The sequence below is a fragment of the Thalassophryne amazonica genome, chromosome 8, assembly GCF_902500255.1.
Source record: "Thalassophryne amazonica chromosome 8, fThaAma1.1, whole genome shotgun sequence".
In the NCBI taxonomy this organism is placed as follows: Eukaryota; Metazoa; Chordata; class Actinopteri; order Batrachoidiformes; family Batrachoididae; genus Thalassophryne; species Thalassophryne amazonica.
The window spans coordinates 44,937,838-44,961,704 of record NC_047110.1 but is presented as its reverse complement, the minus strand read 5'-3'; the positions used below and the strand labels follow the sequence as shown (position 1 = coordinate 44,961,704).

Genomic DNA, 23,867 nt, shown 5'->3' with positions numbered 1-23,867 from the left:
GAAGCAATGTGAAAAACATTGTGAATATTTTTTTTTCCTTTTATGATGTGCTGGGGTCACAAAATTAATTTAATTTAGGGAAGCTGTTTAACCAGTTTACGGGTATCATATATACTCATATATGCAATCTTGTAATGAAATCTACTTTTACTGTGATCCATCCATCCATCCATTTTCTTCCGCTTTATCCGGAGTCGGATCGCGGGGGCAGCAGCTCAAGCAAAGCCGCCCAAACCTCCCGATCCACACACACCTCCCCCAGCTCCTCCGGGGGAACCCCAAGGCGTTCACAAGCCAGCCGAGAGATGTAGTCCCTCCAGCGTGTCCTGGGTCTTCCCCGGGGCCTCCTTCCAATGGGATGTGCTCAGAACACCTCTCCAGCGAGGCGTCCAGGGGGCATCCGGAAAAGATGCTCAAGCCACCTCAACTGACTCCTTTCGACGTGGAGGAGCAGCGGCTCGACTCCGAGCTCCTCCCGAGTGACCCTATCTCTAAGGGAGCGCCCAGCCACCCTGCGGAGGAAACTCATCTTGGCCGCTTGAACTCGCGATCTCGTTCTTTCGGTCATGACCCAAATCTCATGACCATAGGTGAGGATCGGAATGTAGATCGATCGGTAAATCAAGAGCTTTGCCCCCCTACTCAGCTCTCTCTTCACCACGACAGTCCGATACAGCGACCGCATCACTGCAGATGCTGCACCGATCCGTCTATCGATCTCACGCTCCATCCGTCCCTCACTCGTGAACAAGACCCCGAGATACTTAAACTCCTCCACTTGAGGCAAGGACACTCCACTGACCTGAAGAGGGCAAAGCACCTTTTTCCGGTCGAGAACCATGGCCTCGGATTTGGAGGTGCTGATTTTCATCCCGGACGCTTCACACTCGGCTGCAAACCACCCCAGTGCACGCTGAAGGTCCTGATTTGACGAAGCCAACAGAACCACATCATCCGCAAACAGCAGAGACGAGATTCTGTGGTTCCCAAACCAGACCCCCTCTACACCCTGGCTGCGCCTAGAAATTCTGTCCATAAAAATAATGAACAGAACCGGTGACAAAGGGCAGCCCTGGCGGAGGCCAACCTGCACTGGAAACAGGTTTGACTTACTACCGGCAATGCGAACCAAGCTCCTGCTGTGGTCGTACAGGGACCGGATAGCCCTTAGCAAAGGACCCCGGACCCCGTACTCCTGGAGCACTCCCCACAGGGTGCCCCGAGGGACATGGTCGAACGTCTTCTCCAGATCCACAAAACACATGTGGACTGGTTGGGTGAACTCCCATGAACCCTCGAGCACCCGATGGAGCGTGTAGAGCTGGTCCAGTGTCTTTTAGAGCTGGTCTTTTACTGTGATGTTTTTTTTTTTATTTGTCCCACACAATTGCATTGTATATCTGTTTATTCCTTACAGATGTAAAGGCCAAACTAAATGCAGCACTGATTAAAACTGTTTTTGTCCACAGTGAAATGTTGAACCCAAAAAAACATCTAAAAACATCTTTTAATGCCTGGGTTCTCCTTAAGTATGTCCAATTAGATTTTGATCAAACTTGGAAGGTACATTGGACCTACAGATGGGAAGAAGTAATTTGGAGGGTCAGGGTCTTGCTGAAGGACAGTTTGATGCACAGACCAGGAGCAGTCAGGGATCAAACATCACCTTTTTCATAGACAATGTGCTGCAACCTGATTTGCAGTATAACAAGATTGCACATTTTTCAAATAACAAAAAAATTATAGCTGTAAACTTTATGGACTATTAAGATTTAATTTGATCAGCATCATCTCAGGATAAGGAACATGTTCCTATCTGCCCTCAAAATATGCCAAAACAAAACATGTTTATGAGAGTTTACTTTAACCAGATATGGGAAAGTACAAGTGAAGACACTGACTTGGCGTGTTGAGAAGAAAAGCTTTTAGCGTAATTTACATGATAAATCAGGCAGCTTTGTGGCTGTCTGAGTGGCAGCCCTCAGGGGACACTGAGGCAGAAGTTGAATTATTAGCATTCACACAGTTCGTCATGTGAGGATGACAGACTGTTTTAGTTGCAGTGACCCTGGTTGTGAGCTCCTACAGATTGTTTTGCACAAAATTAAAATCACAGTCAGCGATGCAGTCTGCACAAACAGCTCTGTCATCACTTCGACAGAAACATCCGGCAGCCAGCCCTCCGAATAAGACGGGCTGCAACATCACCAATAGATTACACATCTCAGTGCATGTGAATTTATTGCTTCTCCACAGAAATTGTCTCTCAGGCCTCTGATCATTTCATGGACCTGGTCAGTAAGCCAGAGCCATGTGTGATCAGGATGCTGCCAAAGAAGTCATGTAAAGCAACATTTAAATCTTGAGTAATAAATGAGAATCGATTTAAAATCGGCAAATCGATCTTTTCAACCCAGCACTATTTAAGATGTAGAAACTGGTGCAGGGTGATGTCTGATGAAATCAACAAGGCTTTTGAGGGATCTTGTCATTTTTTTTTGGAGGAACCAATCCACCCTATGGTGGTCCATAGCACAATGGGCCAGCTTGAGTTTGTTTTGTGTGTGTGTGTGTGTGTGTGTGTGTGTGTGTGTGTGTGTGTGTGTGTGTGTGTGTGCGCGCGCGCGCGTTTATGTGTATCAAAGAAGCTAATTCCTGAATTCCTGTTTGCTCCAAGAGACATGCCCACTGAACTGTGTTTTGTGTGCCAGCATCCTATCCTGTTTTATAAATAAGGCCGATGGTGAGTTAAATTACCTTGCAGAAAAGGTATAATTTCAAGCTTTAAAAGGACATATTAAATTGTCAGGAATAAACTGTGTGATCCAGCACATTTGAAGACTTATCACTGCATAATGATAAATGTGATAGACCCTTTCTGTCAGCCTTGAATGGCTGTCATGCCATGACTGAGAACTCCCATTTTGGCTTTAATTATCACTCATCCGTATAGCTATCAGAGAAAGGCTTCTCATCCATTAGTCTCCATCTTATTTTAATCTGCAATACTGTTGAGTGGCTTCCGCTAGTGTCAGGTAGCTCTCATTTCTGAAGGACTCAATTAACGACGTCAACAGGCAGAACCAAAAGCCCCCCACAGCTACTCCAATTTCAGCATGAACACTGGATGCAAAAAGGAAGGGACAGCCCCTAAACTCATCCATCTGACCACTCTGGTCTAATTTCTCCACTGGAAGAATGTGTGAGCGGGACAGAGGAGGGAGAGAAATATCTTTCATTCTTACACAATGGCTCAGCAGATCACAGTGACCCTGTTGACTGTCCTACACATACAGACAAGCAGACCGGAAAGCGGCATCTTACTCTCTTTTTCACGTGGGAATGCGGTAGAAATAAAACAATGGTACAAAAAATGGATCTACAGAAAAATGCTGAGAAATGAGCTTGTTGAGAATGAATGGAGGAGATTTATTTGGACAAATGTTGCTATGTACATAACTGGATATCATATCAAGATTGGATCATTTGCACTAAAACCAAATTAATTAATTATACTGAACAATCAGGGAATAAAAGTAGTTAAATGACTGTGTAATAAGTAACTTACAATATTATACGTGACACAAAGTCTGTGTTCAAATATTTTGATCACAGAATTGACCCTTTATGCTTCTGTATATTGTATCAGGTTTTTTGCCAAACTGGGTTGATATGCTTGTCTCTCTCCGTAAGAAAATGACAAGTTACACCTTTGTGGGTGACTGGCAATGATACGAGGGATAAGTGAAAAGTTTTGAAATTGACAGAGAAAAAGTAAGGTGTGGTTCTCTATCTTTTGCATTCTGAGAAACCAACACTTCTCTTGAGAATGTGTGAAATTTTGACTCACTGGTTGTAATGTTGCACACACAAGATTTCAGTGAAGGGAGTTGGGGTGTGTCAAATTAGCAAAATAGGAAAAGCTGGTGGGTGTGCTGTGATTCTGTATCTCATGAAAGAGGGAATGTCTTCTAAGGAGATCTATGAGGACATGGTAATGACATTAAGGGAGGATGCCCCGTCTTTTGTTATAGTTAAATGCTGGTTAGCCAAATTCAAGAGGGACAGAACAAGCGTTGAAGATGGAACGAGATCAGAAAGACCCAGAACTGCCACATCAAGACCTGGATCCATCACTTCAAACCAGAGTCAATGCAATGGAAACAAGGGTTCTCCCCCACGGAAGAAAGCCAAAGCTGTCTCATCGGCTGGAAAGGTCATGGTCTCTGTCTTCTGGGATGCTGAGAGCATCATAATGGTAGACTACCTTCAGAAGGGACAGACCATCAATGGGGCCTATTATGCTACACTTTTGCAACAACTGTGGGAGAAAATAAAGCAGAAGCGGAGTGGAATGATCCGACAAGGTGTTCTGTTTCACCTGGACAATGCTCCAGTACACACGTCGGTCAACACAATGGTTGCCATTTATAAATGTGGTTTCAAACTTGTCCTGCACCCATCGTATTCCCCTGATTTGGCTCCTTTGGACTTCAATCTGTTTCCATACATGAAAAGACATCTTGCTGGAACTCATGATAATACTGATAATGATGTCATATCTGCAGTGGATGACTTCTTTGAGCTCCAGGATAAGACCTTCTATGAGAACAGTATTAAGGCACTGCGGCGATGCTGAAAAAAGTGTGTGGACTTACATGAGGATTAGGTTGAAAAATAAGGCATTACATTAATTCAGTTGTGGTTTCTTCTTGCTTGTGCTCAGAACTTTTCAATCATCCCTTGTATGTGCAGGCAGTGTGTGTGCGCGTCTTGAACCCTTGTGAAGCTCATGGAAGTCATGACTTACTGTTGTGCTCTTCATACGGAAGTAAATCTGTGCCATCAGAGATTGAATTTGAAATTTTAAGGTTGAAATTTTTTTAGCATCAAAATCAGAGTTTGAAGTTGAATTTCTAAGGTTGAATTTGTTTAGCATCAAAATATTCAGCCTCAAAAACTTAATAAATGTAAATAATAAAAATAATAAAAAGTAAATTAATATTCAAAGTTTTCAGCTAGTTGACAGTAGGGCTATACAATATGGCCAAATTATCGTATCTCAATATTGTCATATAAATTGTCATGTAAATGTCACTTCATATACATGCTGTCCATATTCTTGAGCCGCTTAGGTGGGTAGGGAGAGTTCCTATGGGATAAAAAAAAGCTTTTCAACCTACCATCCCTGGTTCTCAAGACCAGGCACCTAAGTGGCTCTACCCTCTATTTTTTTTTTACAGATATTTAGTTGTACCTTAGTAAACACTAGTAGAGTTCCACCTTAGATTTGGAATGTATAATAGAAGATATACCTTACTGAATTTTCATATCAATATGATATACAATATGACTATGATTTGACACAAAGTGCAGCAACAGTGAAAATTAAACATTCTTAAACAAAAAAGTAATAATACCACACTCATTTTGCACTCATCATAAGGTTAGGATACTGTTCCCTCCAAAAGTATTGGAACACTTACATACAAAAAATACAAAAAATAAAGAATAAAAATGTCTAAAATTATTTCCCTCAAATCAAACTGAAAGCAAATCTCTAAAACTTGATAAAACCTGGAAATAATAATCAGTTTTATTGCCAGTTTTCTTTAGACAAGTCAGGATGTCTTGGAATTTATTTACATTTCTGCCTTAAAATAGGTTTGTTTATTCACCAGTATAAGTTTGGTGTGATTAGAAGTCCATAGTTTAAACGATGTGTTCAGTTCAAATCTGGAGCAAACATTTTTCTTCTTCTACTAAGATGGATTAGAACTTTTTGTGGTACACAGCACAAACTACTGGACAGGAGGAACCTAGCAGTCAATGTGACTCACTGATTTGACATATCAATCATCTGTGTCCAATCAGATTTCAGGGGAGTCCAGTGCAACCCCAGCCTCCGCTCTAGCTCCACCCATGCCAGGAAATTTCACATTTCATATTTTCTGTTTCACTGTGACTGATAAATTGGCACATCTTGTTTCAGTGTGAACGTGCCACTGAGTTTCTGTGAGATACCATGGGATCTCGTCTGTCAGTACAAGTGTTGATCCAGGAAGTGTTTGAGATTTGAACATTTCCTGTTTCACTGTGGATTTGAAAATTGGCACTTCCTGTTTAGGACGCCCTGTACCATGAGCGAGAATCCACTTTGCACTGCCAGGTAAGTATTGCTTCCACAAAATCTGCAGAGATACCCTCTCAAGGCAGAAGTAAAGCAAACAAGTATACATAGATATCTAACTAAATATGGAATAGTTGGAATATTATTTGTCAATAAAAGCTGACATATTAATCAGTAATTAAAAATTTTCCTTTTTCCCAATGAACCTTCAGGTTTAGCAGTATTTAACAAAGAATAACCAAACTTATTGAACTCTTTAGTATGTTTATCCAAACATATACATTGTTATTCTTCCTTTTGGGTGTCAAGGGTTAACATCTTGACCTCTATGCTTAAGATATTACATTTGGCACATTATTAAAAGTTCAGTTTTTCTCTTCATTATGTTTTGCACCTGTGTCTGATTCACCCTTTAGCCTCTATAAGAGGGCTTTTGTTGGTCGAGTCTGGATGTGGAGAGTGAGATGGAATGGGGTTTCAAGGGAAGAAGTGTATATGTGTGTCCATATGTGTGTGTGTGTGTCCATATGTGTGTGTGTGTGTGCATGTATGTGTGTGTGCTTGTGCTGTTCTGTACTGCTACTTACACATGGCCCAGCTCATGAGCGATGGTGAAGGAGGCACTAATTCCATTTTCCTCACTAATGGAGCAGCTCCGGTTCGGGTCGCACATGGTCCCCAACTCTGCAAGGCCTGAAAATAAATGTCACATAAAAATAAGTTTGCATATGCACATGAACAGACACATACCAACTTTGGAAGAAAAATAAAAATCCTGCCGCTTGAGTGTTAAATGTGATTAAACCATCAAAGCTGTTCAGTAAAAGAGATTAGCACCGCCTCCGACCCCCCTCTACCTTCTTCCTCCCTCCCTCTTTTGCCACGTTGTTCTGTCACTATTAGCTGACAGTTTGTCAAACAATCATTACTGCACAGATTATGCACTGCGATTACAGTGGAAGGTTAGCTGAAAGTGATGTCAGGTGCAAATATTTTTGCAACAATAAATGAATCTTTACCTAATGTGTCACATTTATCTTTTGCACGACAGATGTCTTCCCTGAAAAAGAAAAACACAAACTGTCACTCCTCTTAAGTCAGGACTGTGCACTCCTGGTTGACTTTCTATATATTGCTTCTAAACGTTGAGCGGGAGGTGGGCATGCACCTGGTGATGAGGAGGGCGGTGTCGTGGTGAGATGGATGGCTGTCGTCTTGGACGTTTTGGCTCTGCTGCCACACACAGAAGTTGTGAAGTGTTGTGGCAGCATTAAAGCTCACTGTGGGCCCCTCCTGTAATAAGAATGTGACCAAGTGACTTAGTACACATATGGTTATATTTGGGGTTTGACATTCAATTAAATTAGTCTTAAGCCCCTTTCACACCGGGTCCGTGTAGAGTTGCATTGTGCTGCATATCTATTACACAGGAATGGCTGTGTATGTTGCACATGGGGGTGGGGGGGTGGGGGGGACTTTGGCCTGCCTGTTCTTCTTCTGTGGTTTTGAAGTTTCACTACCAGCAAAGCTCAGCAGAGTCCAGCGAGATGAATAAAATCTAGCAATGCAGGTATGCACTCATAAAAAACCTAAAGGATTTTTCGCCAGACTAGTGTAGGGTAGCATACAATTGCGGAGGCATGGTGTACAGTAGCGCAGTGTTACGTAGACTTGTATACAGTAGCAGAGTGTTGCATACACTTGTGTGGACATTGGACATAGAGTTTTGTGGAGATTCAGCTTAAGTTTTTGCGTCCATTTTGCCACGTAGTGCTGCATGAGCTCGGCGTAGTCAGTACCTGCATTATGCAACTCTACGTTGACCCGGTGTTAAAGGTGCTTTAACAACCACAATGGTAAAAGGTTTTGCAAGAACAGTGATATGAGGAATTACCCCCAAGAAGGTCCAAAACGGAATACTTCATAGCGTTAAAAAACCCAGAAAGTTTATCCAGAGCCAGATTATGTTAAAGCAGCCAAGACATCCTTCTACCCAATCACATGCTACAGCCCTAAGGGATCCAGTGACTTGTCAGGTACATTTGGATATGCAATCCCTGCCAAGACCACCTCAAGCAGAAGCACCACCTCAACGGTCATCTCTCAATGCAAATCAGCAGCATTTCTTCTCTTGAGTTCCTGCTGGATATCAGACATTTTAAACTTCAAGGTGAGTTTTGCAGCTAAGAAATTTAATTTTGACAGCAATCATGACCAGGCAAGAGGTCGAATAGAAATCAACTTACACTCAACAAAAATATAAATGCAACACTTTTGGTTTTGCTCCCATTTTGTATGAGATGAACTCAAAGATCTAAAACTTTTTCCACATACACAATATCACCATTTCCCTCAAATATTGTTCACAAACCAGTCTAAATCTGTGATAGTGAGCACTTCTCCTTTGCTGAGATAATCCATCCCACCTCACAGGTGTGCCATATCAAGATGCTGATTAGACACCATGATTAGTGCACAGGTGTGCCTTAGACTGCCCACAATAAAAGGCCACTCTGAAAGGTGCAGTTTTATCACACAGCACAATGCCACAGATGTCGCAAGATTTGAGGGAGCGTGCAATTGGCATGCTGACAGCAGGAAGGTCAACCAGAGCTGTTGCTCGTGTATTGAATGTTCATTTCTCTACCATAAGCCGTCTCCAAAGGCGTTTCAGAGAATTTGGCAGTACATCCAACCAGCCTCACAACCACAGACCACGTGTAACCACACCAGCCCAGGACCTCCACATCCAGCATGTTCACCTCCAAGATCGTCTGAGACCAGCCACTCGGACAGCTGCTGAAACAATCGGTTTGCATAACCAAAGAATTTCTGCACAAACTGTCAGAAACTGTCTCAGGGAAGCTCATCTGCATGCTCGTCGTCCTCATCGAGGTCTCGACCTGACTCCAGTTCATCGTCGTAACCGACTTGAGTGGGCAAATGCTCACATTCGCTGGCGTTTGGCACGTTGGAGAGATGTTCTCTTCACGGATGAATCCCGGTTCACACTGTTCAGGGCAGATGGCAGACAGCGTGTGTGGCGTCGTGTGGGTGAGCAGTTTTCTGATGTCAATGTTGTGGATCGAGTGGCCCATGGTGGCGGTGGGGTTATGGTATGGGCAGGCGTCTGTTATGGACGAAGAACACAGGTGCATTTTATTGATGGCATTTTGAATGCACAGAGATACCGTGACGAGATCCTGAGGCCCATTGTTGTGCCATACATCCAAGAACATCACCTCATGTTGCAGCAGGATAATGCACGGCCCCATGTTGCAAGGATCTGTACACAATTCTTGGAAGCTAAAAATGTCCCAGTTCTTTCATGGCCGGCATACTCACCGGACATGTCATCCATTGAGCATGTTTGGGATGCTCTGGACCGGCGTATACGACAGCGTGTACCAGTTCCTGCCAATATCCAGCAACTTCGCACAGCCATTGAAGAGTGGACCAACATTCCACAGGCCACAATTGACAACCTGATCAACTCTATGCGAAGGAGATGTGTTGCACTGCATGAAGCAAATGGTGGTCACACCAGATACTGACTGGTATCCCCCCCCCCCAATAAAACAATAACTGCACCTTTCAGAGTGGCCTTTTATTGTGGACAGTCTAAGGCACACCTGTGCACTAATCATGGTGTCTAATCAGCATCTTGATATGGCACACCTGTGAGGTGGGATGGATTATCTCAGCAAAGGAGAAGTGCTCACTATTACAGATTTAGACTGGTTTGTGAACAATATTTGAGGGAAATGGTGATATTGTGTATGTGGAAAAAGTTTTAGATCTTTGAGTTCATCTCATACAAAATGGGAGCAAAACCAAAAGTGTTGCGTTTATATTTTTGTTGAGTGTATAAAGTGAAAGCTTTTCATCACTCAGCTCTCTCATATCCATCTGAATCAATGATTCAACCACTCCAGTTCACCTGCCATTTTCAGAATACTTCAGCTCGATTACTCAAATACCGGTAGATAGCTCACTCAGTCCCAATGGAGCATTTTGCGATATTCTAGCAAAACACCTTGGCAACAGATTTGTCAGTGCTGTTTGTCATTCCAGCTGCTGCACACTCAGCTGCAAACTGTCCCAACTGCCCCATCGAGGCTGTACTGTGAAAAAAAGCAGACATAGTCCTAAGGCCATCATAAGAGATATCTGCTGACCCATAGCTGCTCCATTAAATTCTTTCCATGAAAATCATAAACCAAATTAGTGACAAAGTAAAAACAGATACAAGCTTGAAAACATTTCAAGTTTTGCCTTTACATGGGTGTTTTCTCAAATTTCACTTCAACTGGCATGGCACATCGCTGCATCTACCACGCAATGGAACTGCCTTGGGTCCAAGATGGTAACCAGGCAGACAAAAGTAGTCATCTGTCTACCAGGTGAAAAAAAGCCTTCTCCTTGTTCTTTTCCAATTGTTGAGGTCTTCAGCACTAAAGCATCTGAATGCTCGACCTTGCCTGAAAATCATGTCACATGGCCAAAATTTGTACCTCACTTTCCCTCACAAGTGATGTGCCTCATCATTATCCCTAAGTAACTATTTGACACAAACTGATCCCAACAGCACTCAAGGATCCTTCGAAGAGACCTAACACCATTCAGTTTTATCCTTTGGCCACTAGTTGATGTCCAAGTTTCACAACCATGTTTTAAAACAGGAAGCACCTGGACACTAACTACTTGACTTTTGTTTTCCTGCAGATGTACTGACATCAGCAAATACTTCTGTCACTTTCAAGGTTTTCTTAAACATTTGTGAAAACCAATTGTAAACCACAGTGTGCCATCCATCCATTTGCTGTGCACTCTTATCTTATTGAGCAGGGGTGGGCAATAGTCCAACTAACTGCCACAGCAGGTGGTTTACTGATAATATCCCCCCTCAACTTAAAGTCCTGATTACCTGTGAACTCACCCATTGAGATGATTGGTATCAAGCAAAACATGCACCATCATTGCCCGTCATGGTCACCCCTGTTATTCAGGATCATGGGTGGCCAGCACACCCTGAGCAAGAGGTGAAATACCCGCTAAACAAGGTTAAAACCCTTATATTACCTTTTATAGCTTTACTCCCCCTAAAGTTAAATATAACGCAATGCTAAAATACTCTTGTCCGAATGAGCATGTACCCTTTAATGCCGTCTGCCGGAAGTTACCTTTGACCACGTATGATGCGCATGCACTCTGACGTCTGTGAGATGCCATAAATCACTCCAGAGGTGTTATCAAGTTACGGAAACAGTGTCTTCAGTTTTAGAAATGTTTATTTCTCACTAGCTTTTATATAATATATGAGAAACATGTTAGATTTACATAGAAACGCTATGGTTTCGGAGCAGATTCCACCATGTTGGATTAGCAGCCAGAGAGAGATCAGCCAGCGCCTCTACTCTGACTAGCTGTCTCTGTGTCCTTCCCAGAATCACCCCCCCCCCTTCCCCCAAGATAAAATTAGATTTGTGTGATACATGTTGATTCATATAAACCGAATGTGACCTTTTTACCTCTTAAATAGGTCAAAGTTAACCATCTTTGAACTTGTCCCAGGTCTGTGTCCCAAGAATGTTCCCTGTGAATTTGAAGACCCTGGCAGTAATAAGAGCTGAGCACAGACAGACAGACAGACAGATGGATGGACACAAGGCCTTCGCAATACCCAATGGCCATATTTCTTGGCCTTGAGTAAAAATATATATGTTTTAAACTAAATCCTACATCTTCGCCATGTTTAACAAAAACCCAGCAATGAAATTTTGAGTAATCACAAGAAAACACTGAAAACAGAGGGGGGAAAAAAATCCAACTTCTTGGTAGTCATTTGCTTCTCACACATGGACAGAGGCTGATACACATGCTCCCACCCCCCTACCCCCTCCTTGTGTTCCTGTCCCCATCCCCCCACCCCATCCCGGCCCCCGCTCACACCACTCCCTTCCCCCTCCGGGGTGCAGCGCAGCTTTAGCTGCTGCAGCTCCCCGTTCTCCCCCAAGCTGGCAGCTGCGCAACCACATGTTGCTGCGGTGCCCCCCACACTCACATTGCCTCAATTCAGATAACAGACTCAAAGTTTACTGTTTCAAAGTTTAGTGCACATAAAGAATGTCAAATATATATGTGTTGTCTTTCATTCTGATGTGTGCCATTATTACAGTAAACAAGTAATGATTGTGGATTACTTGCTGTATCTTGTCTGTGGTAATTGGAGTGTAGACATAATTTCGTTGTTGTTGCACTTGTGTAATGACAATGACAATAAATCTCATCTATCTATCTATCTATCTAGTTACAAAGCCTAATAACACAAAGAACAGCACAAAGTTCTTCAGTCACATCTCTCGTGCAGGTGCCCGGCTGCTTCACTTTGGTATCATTCATTTTCCCCTCTTGAGACTTGGACTTCACAAGGCAGGCAGTGTCCTTTGAAAAAGACCAGGCCTGGGACACCTGTGCTGACGTCAGCCATACTGCGGAGCACATTACAGGCAACCTCCAGGCCCGTGCGCTTACCTGTTCATTGTGGATGATGACTAGCTTGACAATCATGATGTTGATGAGATTTCCTACACTGGGGTCTCTGTACACGGCCGCTACCTGTAACAAAGACAAAATACACAGACAAAAAAAATGCAAACCTCTGCTAACCTGAACCAAAGGACAGATGAGGACAGCATAAAAGCTAGGCTACTTAAATAGTTGGGAAAAGAAAATAAGCCTCAAATTTGTGATTGTTCTTCTGGTTAAGCTCCATCTGGTTTAATCAAAATAGCACCAATTCACTGGAGAGAAATAAAAGAACAAAATGTCTGCTTCAGGGTAAGTTTAATCAACATAGTATTAAAACCAACTGCACAGCCACACAGACCACAGCCAGCACAAAACAAACTCAAACCTGAACCAAGCAACAAAAGTGAGAGCTCAGCAAATCTGAAGTAGAAGAGACCTAGTGTAAAGACAACAAAACAAGCCCTCTGTACTTTTTCTCTTGGCTTCTAGTGCTTTTCTCATTGCCCACTGTCACAATCGGTCAGTGGTTGCTGAAGGCTATCTGACAGGAACTCGTTAGTCTACTATAAACATTTAGCTTGTCTTTGCCTGAGGGAGTCAAACATGGTCCAGGCCTGTAGAGAATCTGTTGTTGCACACAGGAACCTCTTCTGTCTTCTCTCAGCCTGATATCACTGCACGATCAGTGCGAGAACATCTCCATCAAGACTGGATCTCCACTATAATATGCAGCCAGTTAGTCATTTCTGGCAAAGTGACCAATCTGTAACTGCCAAACTGCTATTATGCTAATTATACTCATTAGATTTGTTAAATAATTAAAGTGGTTGAATGCTTGTAAGATAACTGGGTCATATTTGGATAAGAAACGGTCACAGAGAAATATCAGAGATAATTGTAACAGGTTGTAATGTCCGAACACAAATCTGTAACCAATCACTGGAAGGGCTGACGTGGCTCTTTGGAAATAACAGGTCCTGCAGGCGTAATGCTTGGTGCTGCAGCTACTGTGTTGTCAATGGATATAGACTGATTACAGACTTGGCCAATTATCGGCCGATTACCAGCTGGCCAATAATCAGCTGATTGGCCCTACCGATGGGATTGACCAATAATTGGCTGGCCGATATCGGCCGATACCGATCATCGGTCTATCCCCAAAAACCATAAATACACATATACAATGGCAACTATTTAACAAAATCACAGATTGGTAACACGTGTTTCCTGCAGATACACCCAGCATCATAATTACTGGGACAGTAATGAATAATATATATAATGTTTCCAATCACAGCTACAGAAGCCTATAATTTCTTTGATGTTGTCATGGTGTCTTGGTGCCTTACCTCATTAGTCTCCTTACACAAATGCCCTTATGCCTGAACAAGGTGCTTTTGATGGACAATCTATGACAAACACAGATGTTCAGATGGGGTTTGTTTCTCCAAATCTCACCCCTCCAAGTTTCTCCATCATTACCAACATGAGCACTGAAGTCCCCCAGGGACATTTTCTGGGATCCCAATCAGAGTCTCCAAGAAAGCTAAACTGGGTACTCTGAACTGCCGTTTGGTTCATATGCACAAAACAGTCAGATTCCTCTCTGTAACACAAATTTGCTTTGAGACAGTCCTCTCATTCAATCAAGAATGCTCCAGAATAACAGCACTCAGCCAGTGACATAGGAGTATACCTACATCTGCCCAGTGCTTCTCATCCTGGACAACTCTCGAGAAAGCAAGAGTTTGGGAATTTGGTTGCAGAACCTTTGCTGTGCATGGAGGTGAGCCCAACCATCTACAATTGGTATAGCTTAGCATCCCACACCTGTTTGTGCTCCTTCCTCGCCAGAAATTAAATGTTCCACATTCCAGGAGTCAAGTACCATAACTGAATGCCAGTTTGTGTGCACTTTTATTGCTGTCCACTGCCTGTAGCACAGTGCAACAGACCCTTTATTGTCTCCTTGTGGATGGTGAGCCCCCAACCACAGTAGGAGCTGTGTCCACATTTTTGGCTATGTAACAGACCTGTGTTGGATTCCGGTCCTCAGTCCTCTTCATGATTTTCATGTTCAGGATCTAAAGGCACAGTCAGGGATTGGAGGGTGTTCAGTTTGGTGACTCTTTTCTTTTTTGCAGATGATATGATTTCATTGGCTTCATCTGACAATGTCCTTGGGTGTGCACTAGGCAGGTTTGACACCAACTGGGAAGTGACTGGGATGAGGCTCAGCACCTTCAAATCTGAGACCCTGGCTTTCTGTCAGACAAGGGTGGCTTAGTCCCTCAATGGCAGGAGAGCATTACTACCCCAAGTTGAAGAGTTCAAGTATTTCAGGGTCTTGTTCACAATTGGGGGAAAGATGGAGCATGACAATGACAGATGGACTGGAGTTGCATCTGAGGTCCTGCTGAGCCAGAAGGGGAGGCTTTCAATTTATACTCATATCCTGACCTTTGGTCATGAGCTTTGGGTAATGAAGTCATGAATACAAGCACTGGAAATAAGATTCCTCCGTAGGGTATCTGGGCTTACACTCAGGGACTCGGCTGTACTCTGAGTCATGGGGAGGCCTCAGAGTACACAGCTGTTGCTCCTTTACACTGAAAGGAGCCAGCTGTGGTGGTTCAGGCATCTGGTGAAGATGCCCCCTGTTCATCTCCAAGGGAGGTCTTCCAGACACATCCAACCAGGAAGAGGGTCTGGAGAACCCCCAGGATATGCTGAAGGCATTATACCTGCCAGCTGGCTTGGGAATGCCTCTGGATCACCAGAAACAGAAGATTTGACTGGGAACAGGGAAGTGCAGGATGAGGTACTTAGTCTGTTGCCACCATGACCCAGACCCAATAAGCAGCAGAATATGAATGAATAATACTTTTGTTGAATATAATTTCTCAAATTTGGGGGGAATGTTTATAAAAAATGCCTTAATTCCTGAATGGTTCTTCTTAAACACTTTCAAACTAACAATTTACACTATCTTGATTGTTTCAATTCACCTCCATTGTGGTGGAGCAGTGCAGCACGGTAATTTAATGGTTAGTATTACTTCACAGCGAGAAAGGTTCTGGGTTTACTTCTGACTCTGTCCTTTCTGTGTGGAGTTTTCATGTTCAGCCCATGTTTGCTCCCACTTTCAAAGACATGCAAGACACTGCATTTTGCCTAAACACCAGCTGGATAGGCTCAGACTTCACCACAGAGTTCACCTGATTGTGTCAGACAGATGGTTACTTTAGAGATGTGGGGATGGACTGGTTGTCTGCCGGGGTGATTGTCATACAGGACCAAATGTGGCAAAGCATGGTACTAGTGCAGACTGCCAGAGCTGACTTGACTTTACTCATCAACTTTACTTCATGGTGAGACATCCCTGACAATCATTACTCTTACACAAGTTAAACAGTGTTTTGTGGTCCATCATACTTGTGTGAGACAGATGAAGGTACAAGCACTGAACAATAACATAACAGACACAGGCTGTCAATCACAATATTAGTGTGTTGATTACAAGCCAAGTCTCCCACACAAGCCATTCATACAGTGCTGAGTGAAGGATTTGAGCATTTACTGCCACTTTTGGATTGGTGCAGTAGGGTGCCAGGGTCATGTTAAAACATCAGGGAGTAAAATCAGCTGCTGCACAAACTCAGACAGAACTCAGGCCTTGTTTATAACTGTTTCATGTCCACCAAACAGAGAGGAAGTGATGAAGAAAATCATGGAAGAATTTACATATGTGCATGGAAACTGTGACCAACACATTGTAGAGATAAAGAAATCACTCATTTTCATTGACTTGCATCTGTACTGCTAGTTAGCATGCTAACATTTTAATAAAATGTCTTGTAAATCGCCTCAGATGTATTATCTGGTTTCAAAAAACATTTTTTTTTTTAATTTAGAAGTGTTTATTTCTTACTAATTTTTTTTACAAAATATATGAGAACAATTGCCAAACAGATTTATACAGAAATACAGCTTTTTCATATTCCACCATCTCAGATTATTTTGTTTGAGTGAGCAACCAACCTACATCACGTTGACATGACACTACCTTCATGATGCATTCACTCAGATTAAAAGTTGCATCACTTAACATTTGCATTAAACAGACCTCTTGTCTATTTTGGTCTTGCCTAGCTGCCACTTATGTCTTGTCGCTCAAAAAAGCATACTCTGAACTGGAAACATATGGCAGCTGGTCGCTTTGCCTTTGTCTCTCACTGCTAATGTGACCAAGGGTCAGAGTGTCACGCAACACTCTAAAATTATCAGCAAGCAAGGTAAGTGGCAGGGATTCAGAAGCAACTTTAAAGACCTGTCTGTCTTTATTTTATTTTGCATGTCACAAGATGCCAATGTGTTCCACAAGAGGAGGTTCACTGGTCTTCACCTGTAATTATCAGAAACAAAGTTTCAGAGAAAAACATGCAGTTTAAGTGTTTATAGAGTTACTGACAGACATTTTGACTCCCATAATCCTACAGCTTGCCCTGCAAATCACAGAGAAATTGTAACACATTTATGTAAGATGGTGCCACTAACCATAAAAACTAAGGGCCCCTTCAAACATAACACAAAAGATGTAGAAACTGGAAGAAAATCCATGAACCAAAAACGAAATGGGGAACCACAAAACATTCCACCTGCTGTTGGGAGGGACACACAGTGGGACAGTGTCACGAAAGATGACTTTAAGCTTGCTTTCAGCTTGTTTTCATCTTGGAATATAATACGTGCCATGGGATTAATATACATGCTGTTGGATTAAACTTTACAGTGTTTGGTACCTTACAGGAGTAAGTGAGGTCATACCGGACTTTTCCATTGCAAATGGGGAGGCCCACGGAATGAACTCGGTGGTGAAGACGAGGGAATATGTCTAAGAATGATTCTAACATGACAAGTATGATCAAATGAAGTATTAATGTGTTAAAATTAAGAGTTGATTAGAAAAAGTATTAGAAAAAGTATGTTACAAATAAGTGAATTCTCAGAAAAGCTGAAGTGTTAACAGAAAAGAGGAACTTGAAAAATAAGTTACTGGTAAGAGCTGCAGAAATTTCCAGTAAGTGGAAGGAGAAGGGAGGAGGTTTTGAGTCAACAGCGTCCCAATGGTAACCAAGATCATCTGAAGACAACAAGAGTCAAGCACATATATAAACTGTGAAACACCAGGAAACGGGGTTATTCTTCCAGGGAGAGGTGCTGTTGCCACTTCTCCCCTGCTACGAGGAAATCACAAGACTTGACCATCTTGTGAGCATCAATTGGAATCGTGGAGTGAGAGGATTGGAGCCATAAAGATCGTTTGAGAGAGTTTTCAACTCCCACTCAGGCCGTCCAGTCACGGAGTAGCAGAACATTGGAGAATAATCACTGGCCTTAAGTCTGAGTGGGGAATGTTCAACGATTTCTCTCTCAAGGAACATCACAGCATACCAGAATGGATTAGATCAACTTTTGGTTGATTGAAGAAGGAATAAACTCTTATGTGGATTAACTTCCTGAAGGATTACAACATCACACAAGGATCGTGGTCAGCTAACGATTAATAGCTGATGAAGAGGAAATCAAATTCATCGAGCTGGGGACCCTAACCTCAAAAACCTCCTTCCCTCACTCCTAGACAAAAACTGTTAAGAAGTTAATCCAGTCCCAGTCAAAGTAAGATCAGTCAGAATTATTGAATCAAAAACAAAAATCTCTGCCAATCATTATTCTAATAATACTTGAATTACTGTTGTGAAATAATTACCATATAATCTATGTTGATTATGTTATTGGCACTTGCAAAACCTGCAATAAATTTCCAAGCATGCAGTTAAAGTGTTAAGGCTCGGACATTGGATTATTGATGCTTCTTAAGGTGTAAAAGTTAAAGTTTATTGGGTGTACAACATCAAAAAGGTTCTAAAAGTGTTGTGTGGGCCGCTGAAGAGGAGGTACTGCTGGCCCACCACCACCAGAGGGCGCCCTGCCTGGAGTGCGGGCTCCAGGCACCAGAGGGCGCTGCCGCCGACGAAGGCTGTCAGGGTGACAGCTGTCACCCATTACTAGACACAGCTGACTGCACTCAGGACGGAGTATATCAGCAGGACAGCGTCTCCACCTCAGTGCCGAGATATCGCCTTGAGATTAAGGTAACCTTCTTTGCTAGTATATATATTGAGGACTCTGATAAACCTTGCTAAACCATTTCAGGACAGCTGATTACAGAAAGCACCTTGCTCGGATAAGTACTCACCTTCCTGCTTCATTATTACAAGAGGTGGAGGCGGCTTCTCCCCTCTCCGTCTACTGGGTGCTGTCGCATCCATACCTGTGTGTTTGTGCTCTTTCCCGCCAGCAGTACCGGATCCGACGAGCGAAGGCAGTGGCCACCTGGGAATTCGGGACTTGGCGGTTCCAGTACTCCTGGTTTTCGGTGGCAGAGGAAATCTGGGTGGTTCCGGTTCGACTGGGACGGACGTCTCCTACCTTCGAGCCTGCCCACACAACACCAGCAGATTTCGACTTACAACTCTAAAGTATTAATTGTTGTATTGGTTGTGCCCTGTTCACAACAGTAAAACTTGTTATTCACCTTTCTCTATTGTCCGTTCATTGCGCCCCCTGTTGTGGGTCCGTGTACCTACACTTTCACAACAGGATATCTCGGCCAGCGTCATGGATCCCGAGGGGCGTCAACCGGCTGTTGAACGGCCAATGGAAGAACAGGGCGCAGCGGCGGCTTCGGGAGGGGTAATCGGTGAGTTGCAGCGGATCCTCACCGCTTTCACCACTCGGATCGATTTTATGACCGAGCAGCACGTTCTCCTAAACCGCAGGGTGGAGGCTCTCGCCGCACAAATGGAAGCGCGCCCTCCGGGCGCCGCTGCGGCTCTCCCTCCCGAGGACCCTGCGTGTGAGAATGACGTTCCACTGGTTGTTCAACGGCCCCTTCCTCCGTCCCCTGAAGCATACATAAGCCCTCCAGAACCGTACGACGGCTGTGTGGAGACGTGCGCGGACTTCCTTATGCAATGTTCGCTCGTCTTCGCTCAGCGTCCCGTGATGTACGCAGCTGATGCTAGCAGGGTAGCTTATGTAATCAACCTGCTTCGCGGGGAGGCACGCGCTTGGGCTACAGCGCTCTGGGAACAGAGCTCACGGCTCCTTCAGTCATACGACGGGTTTGTACGGGAGCTCAGAACGGTGTTCGATCATCCCAACAGAGGAGAGTCCGCTTCAACCGCATTACTGTCCATACGACAGGGACGTCGGAGCGCAGCTGCCTATGCAGTCGCCTTCCGCATCGCGGCAGCGAGATCCGGCTGGAATAGCACTGCCCTCCGCGCTGCCTTTGTAAATGGATTGTCTCTGGTCCTAAAAGAGCACCTGGTGGCTAAAGACGAACCGCGGGATTTAGACGGGCTCATTGATCTGGTCATACGGCTTGACAACCGGTTAGAGGAACGTCGCCGGGAGCGAGGCGAAGGGCGTGGCCAGGCACGGGTCGTCCCTCTCCCTTCCGGGTCCGATCGAGTTCCGCCGTCCCCACGCTCCTCTGTTCCGGCGCTCCGTGCGCTTACGGCTCCCCCTGCTGACGAAGCTATGGACACGAGCAGGGCAACATTTAGGGCACCTGAAGCACAAAGGAGGCGGGCCCACGGAGCTTGTTATGTTTGTGGCTCGAGTGAGCATATGGCAAACGATTGCCCCGAGCGGTTAAACACCGACGCCCGCCCCTAGAGACTGGGCCAGGGGTGGGCCAAAACATGCACGTGGGACACACCCACATTGCTACACGACTCCCAGTCACGATCCTATATGAGGATTCAACCCTGAAAGCCCCAGCACTGGTGGACACGGGCTCTGAGGGGAATCTGCTTGACAGCAGATGGGCCAGGGAGATAGGGCTCCCTCTGGTGGCTCTTACCTCGCCTGTGCAGGTTCGGGCACTAGATGGCTCCCTACTCCCACCAATCACGCACAAGACACCTCCAGTAACTCTGGTGGTGTCAGGTAACCACCGGGAGGTGATCGAGTTCTTCGTGACTCAGGCCACCTCCCGTGTGGTTTTAGGGTTTCCATGGATGCTGAAGCACAATCCCCGGATTGATTGGCCGTCCGGGGTAGTGGTACAGTGGAGCGAAACCTGCCATCGGGAGTGTCTCGGTTCCTCGGTTCCTCCTGGCTCCCAAGCTAAGGAGGAGGTCCGAGTCCCGCCCAATCTGAAGGCGGTGCCAGCGGAGTACCATGACCTCGCTGACGTGTTCAGCAAGGATCTGGCCCTCACGCTACCTCCCCACCGCCCGTATGATTGTGCCATTGATTTGGTTCCAGGCAGTGAGTTTCCGTCCAGTAGGCTGTACAACCTCTCACGGCCGGAACGCGAATCCATGGAGACCTACATCCGGGACTCTTTAGCTGCCGGGTTGATCCGGAATTCCACCTCACCGATGGGCGCAGGTTTCTTTTTTGTGGGTAAAAAGGATGGCGGGCTTCGTCCATGCATTGATTATAGGGGGTTGAACGAGATCACGGTTCGCAATCGATACCCGTTGCCCTTGTTAGATTCGGTGTTCACCCCCCTGCATGGAGCCAAGATGTTCACCAAGCTGGATCTTAGGAATGCGTATCATTTGGTTCGGATTCGGAAGGGAGACGAGTGGAAGACGGCATTCAACACCCCCTTAGGTCATTTTGAGTACCTGGTCATGCCGTTCGGTCTCACTAATGCTCCCGCGACCTTCCAAGCGTTGGTAAACGATGTCTTGCGGGACTTCCTGCACCGGTTTGTCTTCGTATATCTAGACGATATACTCATCTTTTCCCCGGATCCTGAGACTCATGTCCGGCATGTCCGTCAGGTCCTGCAGCGGTTGTTGGAGAACCGTCTGTTTGTGAAGGGCGAGAAGTGTGAGTTCCACCGCACTTCTTTGTCCTTCCTGGGGTTTATCATCTCCTCTAACTCCGTCGCCCCGGATCCGGCCAAGGTTGCGGCGGTGAGAGATTGGCCCCAACCCACTAGCCGTAGGAAGCTGCAACAGTTCCTCGGCTTCGCTAATTTCTACAGGAGGTTCATCAAGGGCTACAGTCAGGTAGTTAGCCCCCTGACAGCCCTGACCTCTCCAAAAGTTCCCTTCACCTGGTCGGACCGGTGCGAGGCCGCGTTCAAGGAGTTGAAACGGCGCTTCTCGTCTGCACCAGTTCTGGTGCAGCCCGATCCTAGCCGCCAGTTAGTGGTTGAAGTGGATGCCTCGGACTCAGGGATAGGAGCGGTGCTCTCCCAGAGCGGGAAGACCGATAAGGTCCTTCACCCGTGTGCCTATTTTTCTCGCAGGTTGACCCCCGCTGAACGGAATTATGACGTCGGCAATCGGGAACTCCTTGCTGTGAAAGAGGCCCTCGAAGAGTGGAGACATCTGTTGGAGGGAACAGCCGTGCCATTCACGGTTTTCACTGACCATCGGAACCTGGAGTACATCAGAACCGCCAAGCGTCTGAACCCCAGGCAAGCCCGCTGGTCATTGTTCTTTGGCCGTTTTGACTTCCGGATTACCTACCGCCCCGGGACCAAGAACCAGCGATCGGATGCATTGTCCCGGGTGCACGAAGAGGAGGTCAGAACGGAACCGTCGGATCCCCCGGATCCCATCATCCCGGAGTCCGCTATCGTGGCCGCCCTCACCTGGGACGTGGAGAAGACCGTCCGGGAGGCCCTGACCCGTGTCCCGGACCCCGGAGACGGACCAAAGAACAAACTATACGTCCCACCAGAGGCCAGGGCCGCAGTCCTAGACTTCTGTCACGGTTCTAAGCTCTCCTGTCACCCAGGGGTGCGAAGGACCGTGGCAGTCGTCCGGCAACGCTTCTGGTGGGCATCCCTGGAGACCGACGTCCGGGACTACGTCCAGGCTTGTACCACCTGTGCCAGGGGCAAGGCCAATCATCAGAAGACCTCAGGGCAGCTACAGCCACTGCCCGTGCCTCATCGCCCCTGGTCCCATATCGGCCTGGACTTCGTCACGGGTCTCCCGCCGTCCCAGGGAAACACCGTCGTCTTCACGATAGTGGACCGTTTCTCCAAGGCGGCCCACTTCGTGGCCCTCCCGAAGCTCCCTACGGCCCAGGAGACAGCGGACCTCCTGGTCCACCACGTCGTCCGTCTGCATGGCATACCATCAGACATCGTCTCCGATCGCGGTCCCCAGTTCACCTCACATGTCTGGAGGAGCTTCTGCCGGGAACTGGGGGCCTCGGTCAGCCTTTCGTCCGGGTACCACCCCCAGACCAACGGGCAAGCAGAGCGGGCCAACCAAGAACTGGAGCAGACACTACGCTGTGTGACAGCCGCGCACCCGACGGCCTGGAGTACCCACCTGGCCTGGATCGAGTACGCCCACAACAGCCAAGTGTCATCAGCCACCGGCCTCTCCCCGTTTGAGGTGTGCTTGGGGTATCAGCCCCCCTTGTTTCCGGTGGTCGAGGGAGAGGTCGGTGTGCCCTCGGTCCAGGCCCACCTACGGAAGTGCCGTCGGGTGTGGCGTGCTGCCCGCTCTGCTTTGTTGAAGGCCCGGACGAGGGCGAAGAAACATGCAGACCGGCGGCGGGCCCCGGCCCCCACGTACCGTCCTGGGCAGGCAGTGTGGTTGTCCACCAAGGACATTCCCCTTCAAGTGGACTCCCCCAAGCTCCAAGAACGGTACATCGGTCCCTTCAAGGTTGTCAAAGTCATCAATCCCGCCGCAGTGAGGCTTCAGCTTCCGGCCTCACTGCGGATACACCCAGTATTCCACGTCTCCCGGATAAAGCCCCATCACACCTCACCCCTCTGCACCCCGGGTCCGGCACCACCTCCTGCCCGGATCATCGACGGGGAACCGGCTTGGACCGTGCGCCGGCTCCTCGATGTCCGTCGAATGGGCCGGGGTTTTCAGTACCTGGTGGACTGGGAGGGGTACGGCCCCGAGGAGCGCTCCTGGGTGAAGAAGGGCTTCATCCTGGACCCGGCCCTCCTGGCCGACTTCTACCGACGCCATCCGGACGAGCCCGGCCGTGCGCCAGGAGGCGCCCGTTGAGGGGGGGGTCCTGTTGTGTGGGCCGCTGAAGAGGAGGTACTGCTGGCCCACCACCACCAGAGGGCGCCCTGCCTGGAGTGCGGGCTCCAGGCACCAGAGGGCGCTGCCGCCGACGAAGGCTGTCAGGG

General features: G+C 46.3%; 1 protein-coding gene across 1 annotated transcript in view; it reads right to left on the bottom strand.

Annotated features, from left to right (window-relative positions):
• The window catches only part of LOC117515510 (A disintegrin and metalloproteinase with thrombospondin motifs 20), a 387,004-nt gene that overhangs the window by 270,726 nt on the left and 92,411 nt on the right, over nucleotides 1–23,867 (bottom strand). Inside the window, exons 5-8 of the mRNA XM_034176092.1 lie at nucleotides 12,665–12,748; nucleotides 7,299–7,423; nucleotides 7,150–7,190; nucleotides 6,718–6,823 (exon numbers count right to left, since the gene is read on the bottom strand). Coding sequence (XP_034031983.1) covers nucleotides 6,718–6,823; nucleotides 7,150–7,190; nucleotides 7,299–7,423; nucleotides 12,665–12,748 — 356 coding nt within the window. The remainder of the gene's footprint in view (nucleotides 1–6,717; nucleotides 6,824–7,149; nucleotides 7,191–7,298; nucleotides 7,424–12,664; nucleotides 12,749–23,867) is intronic.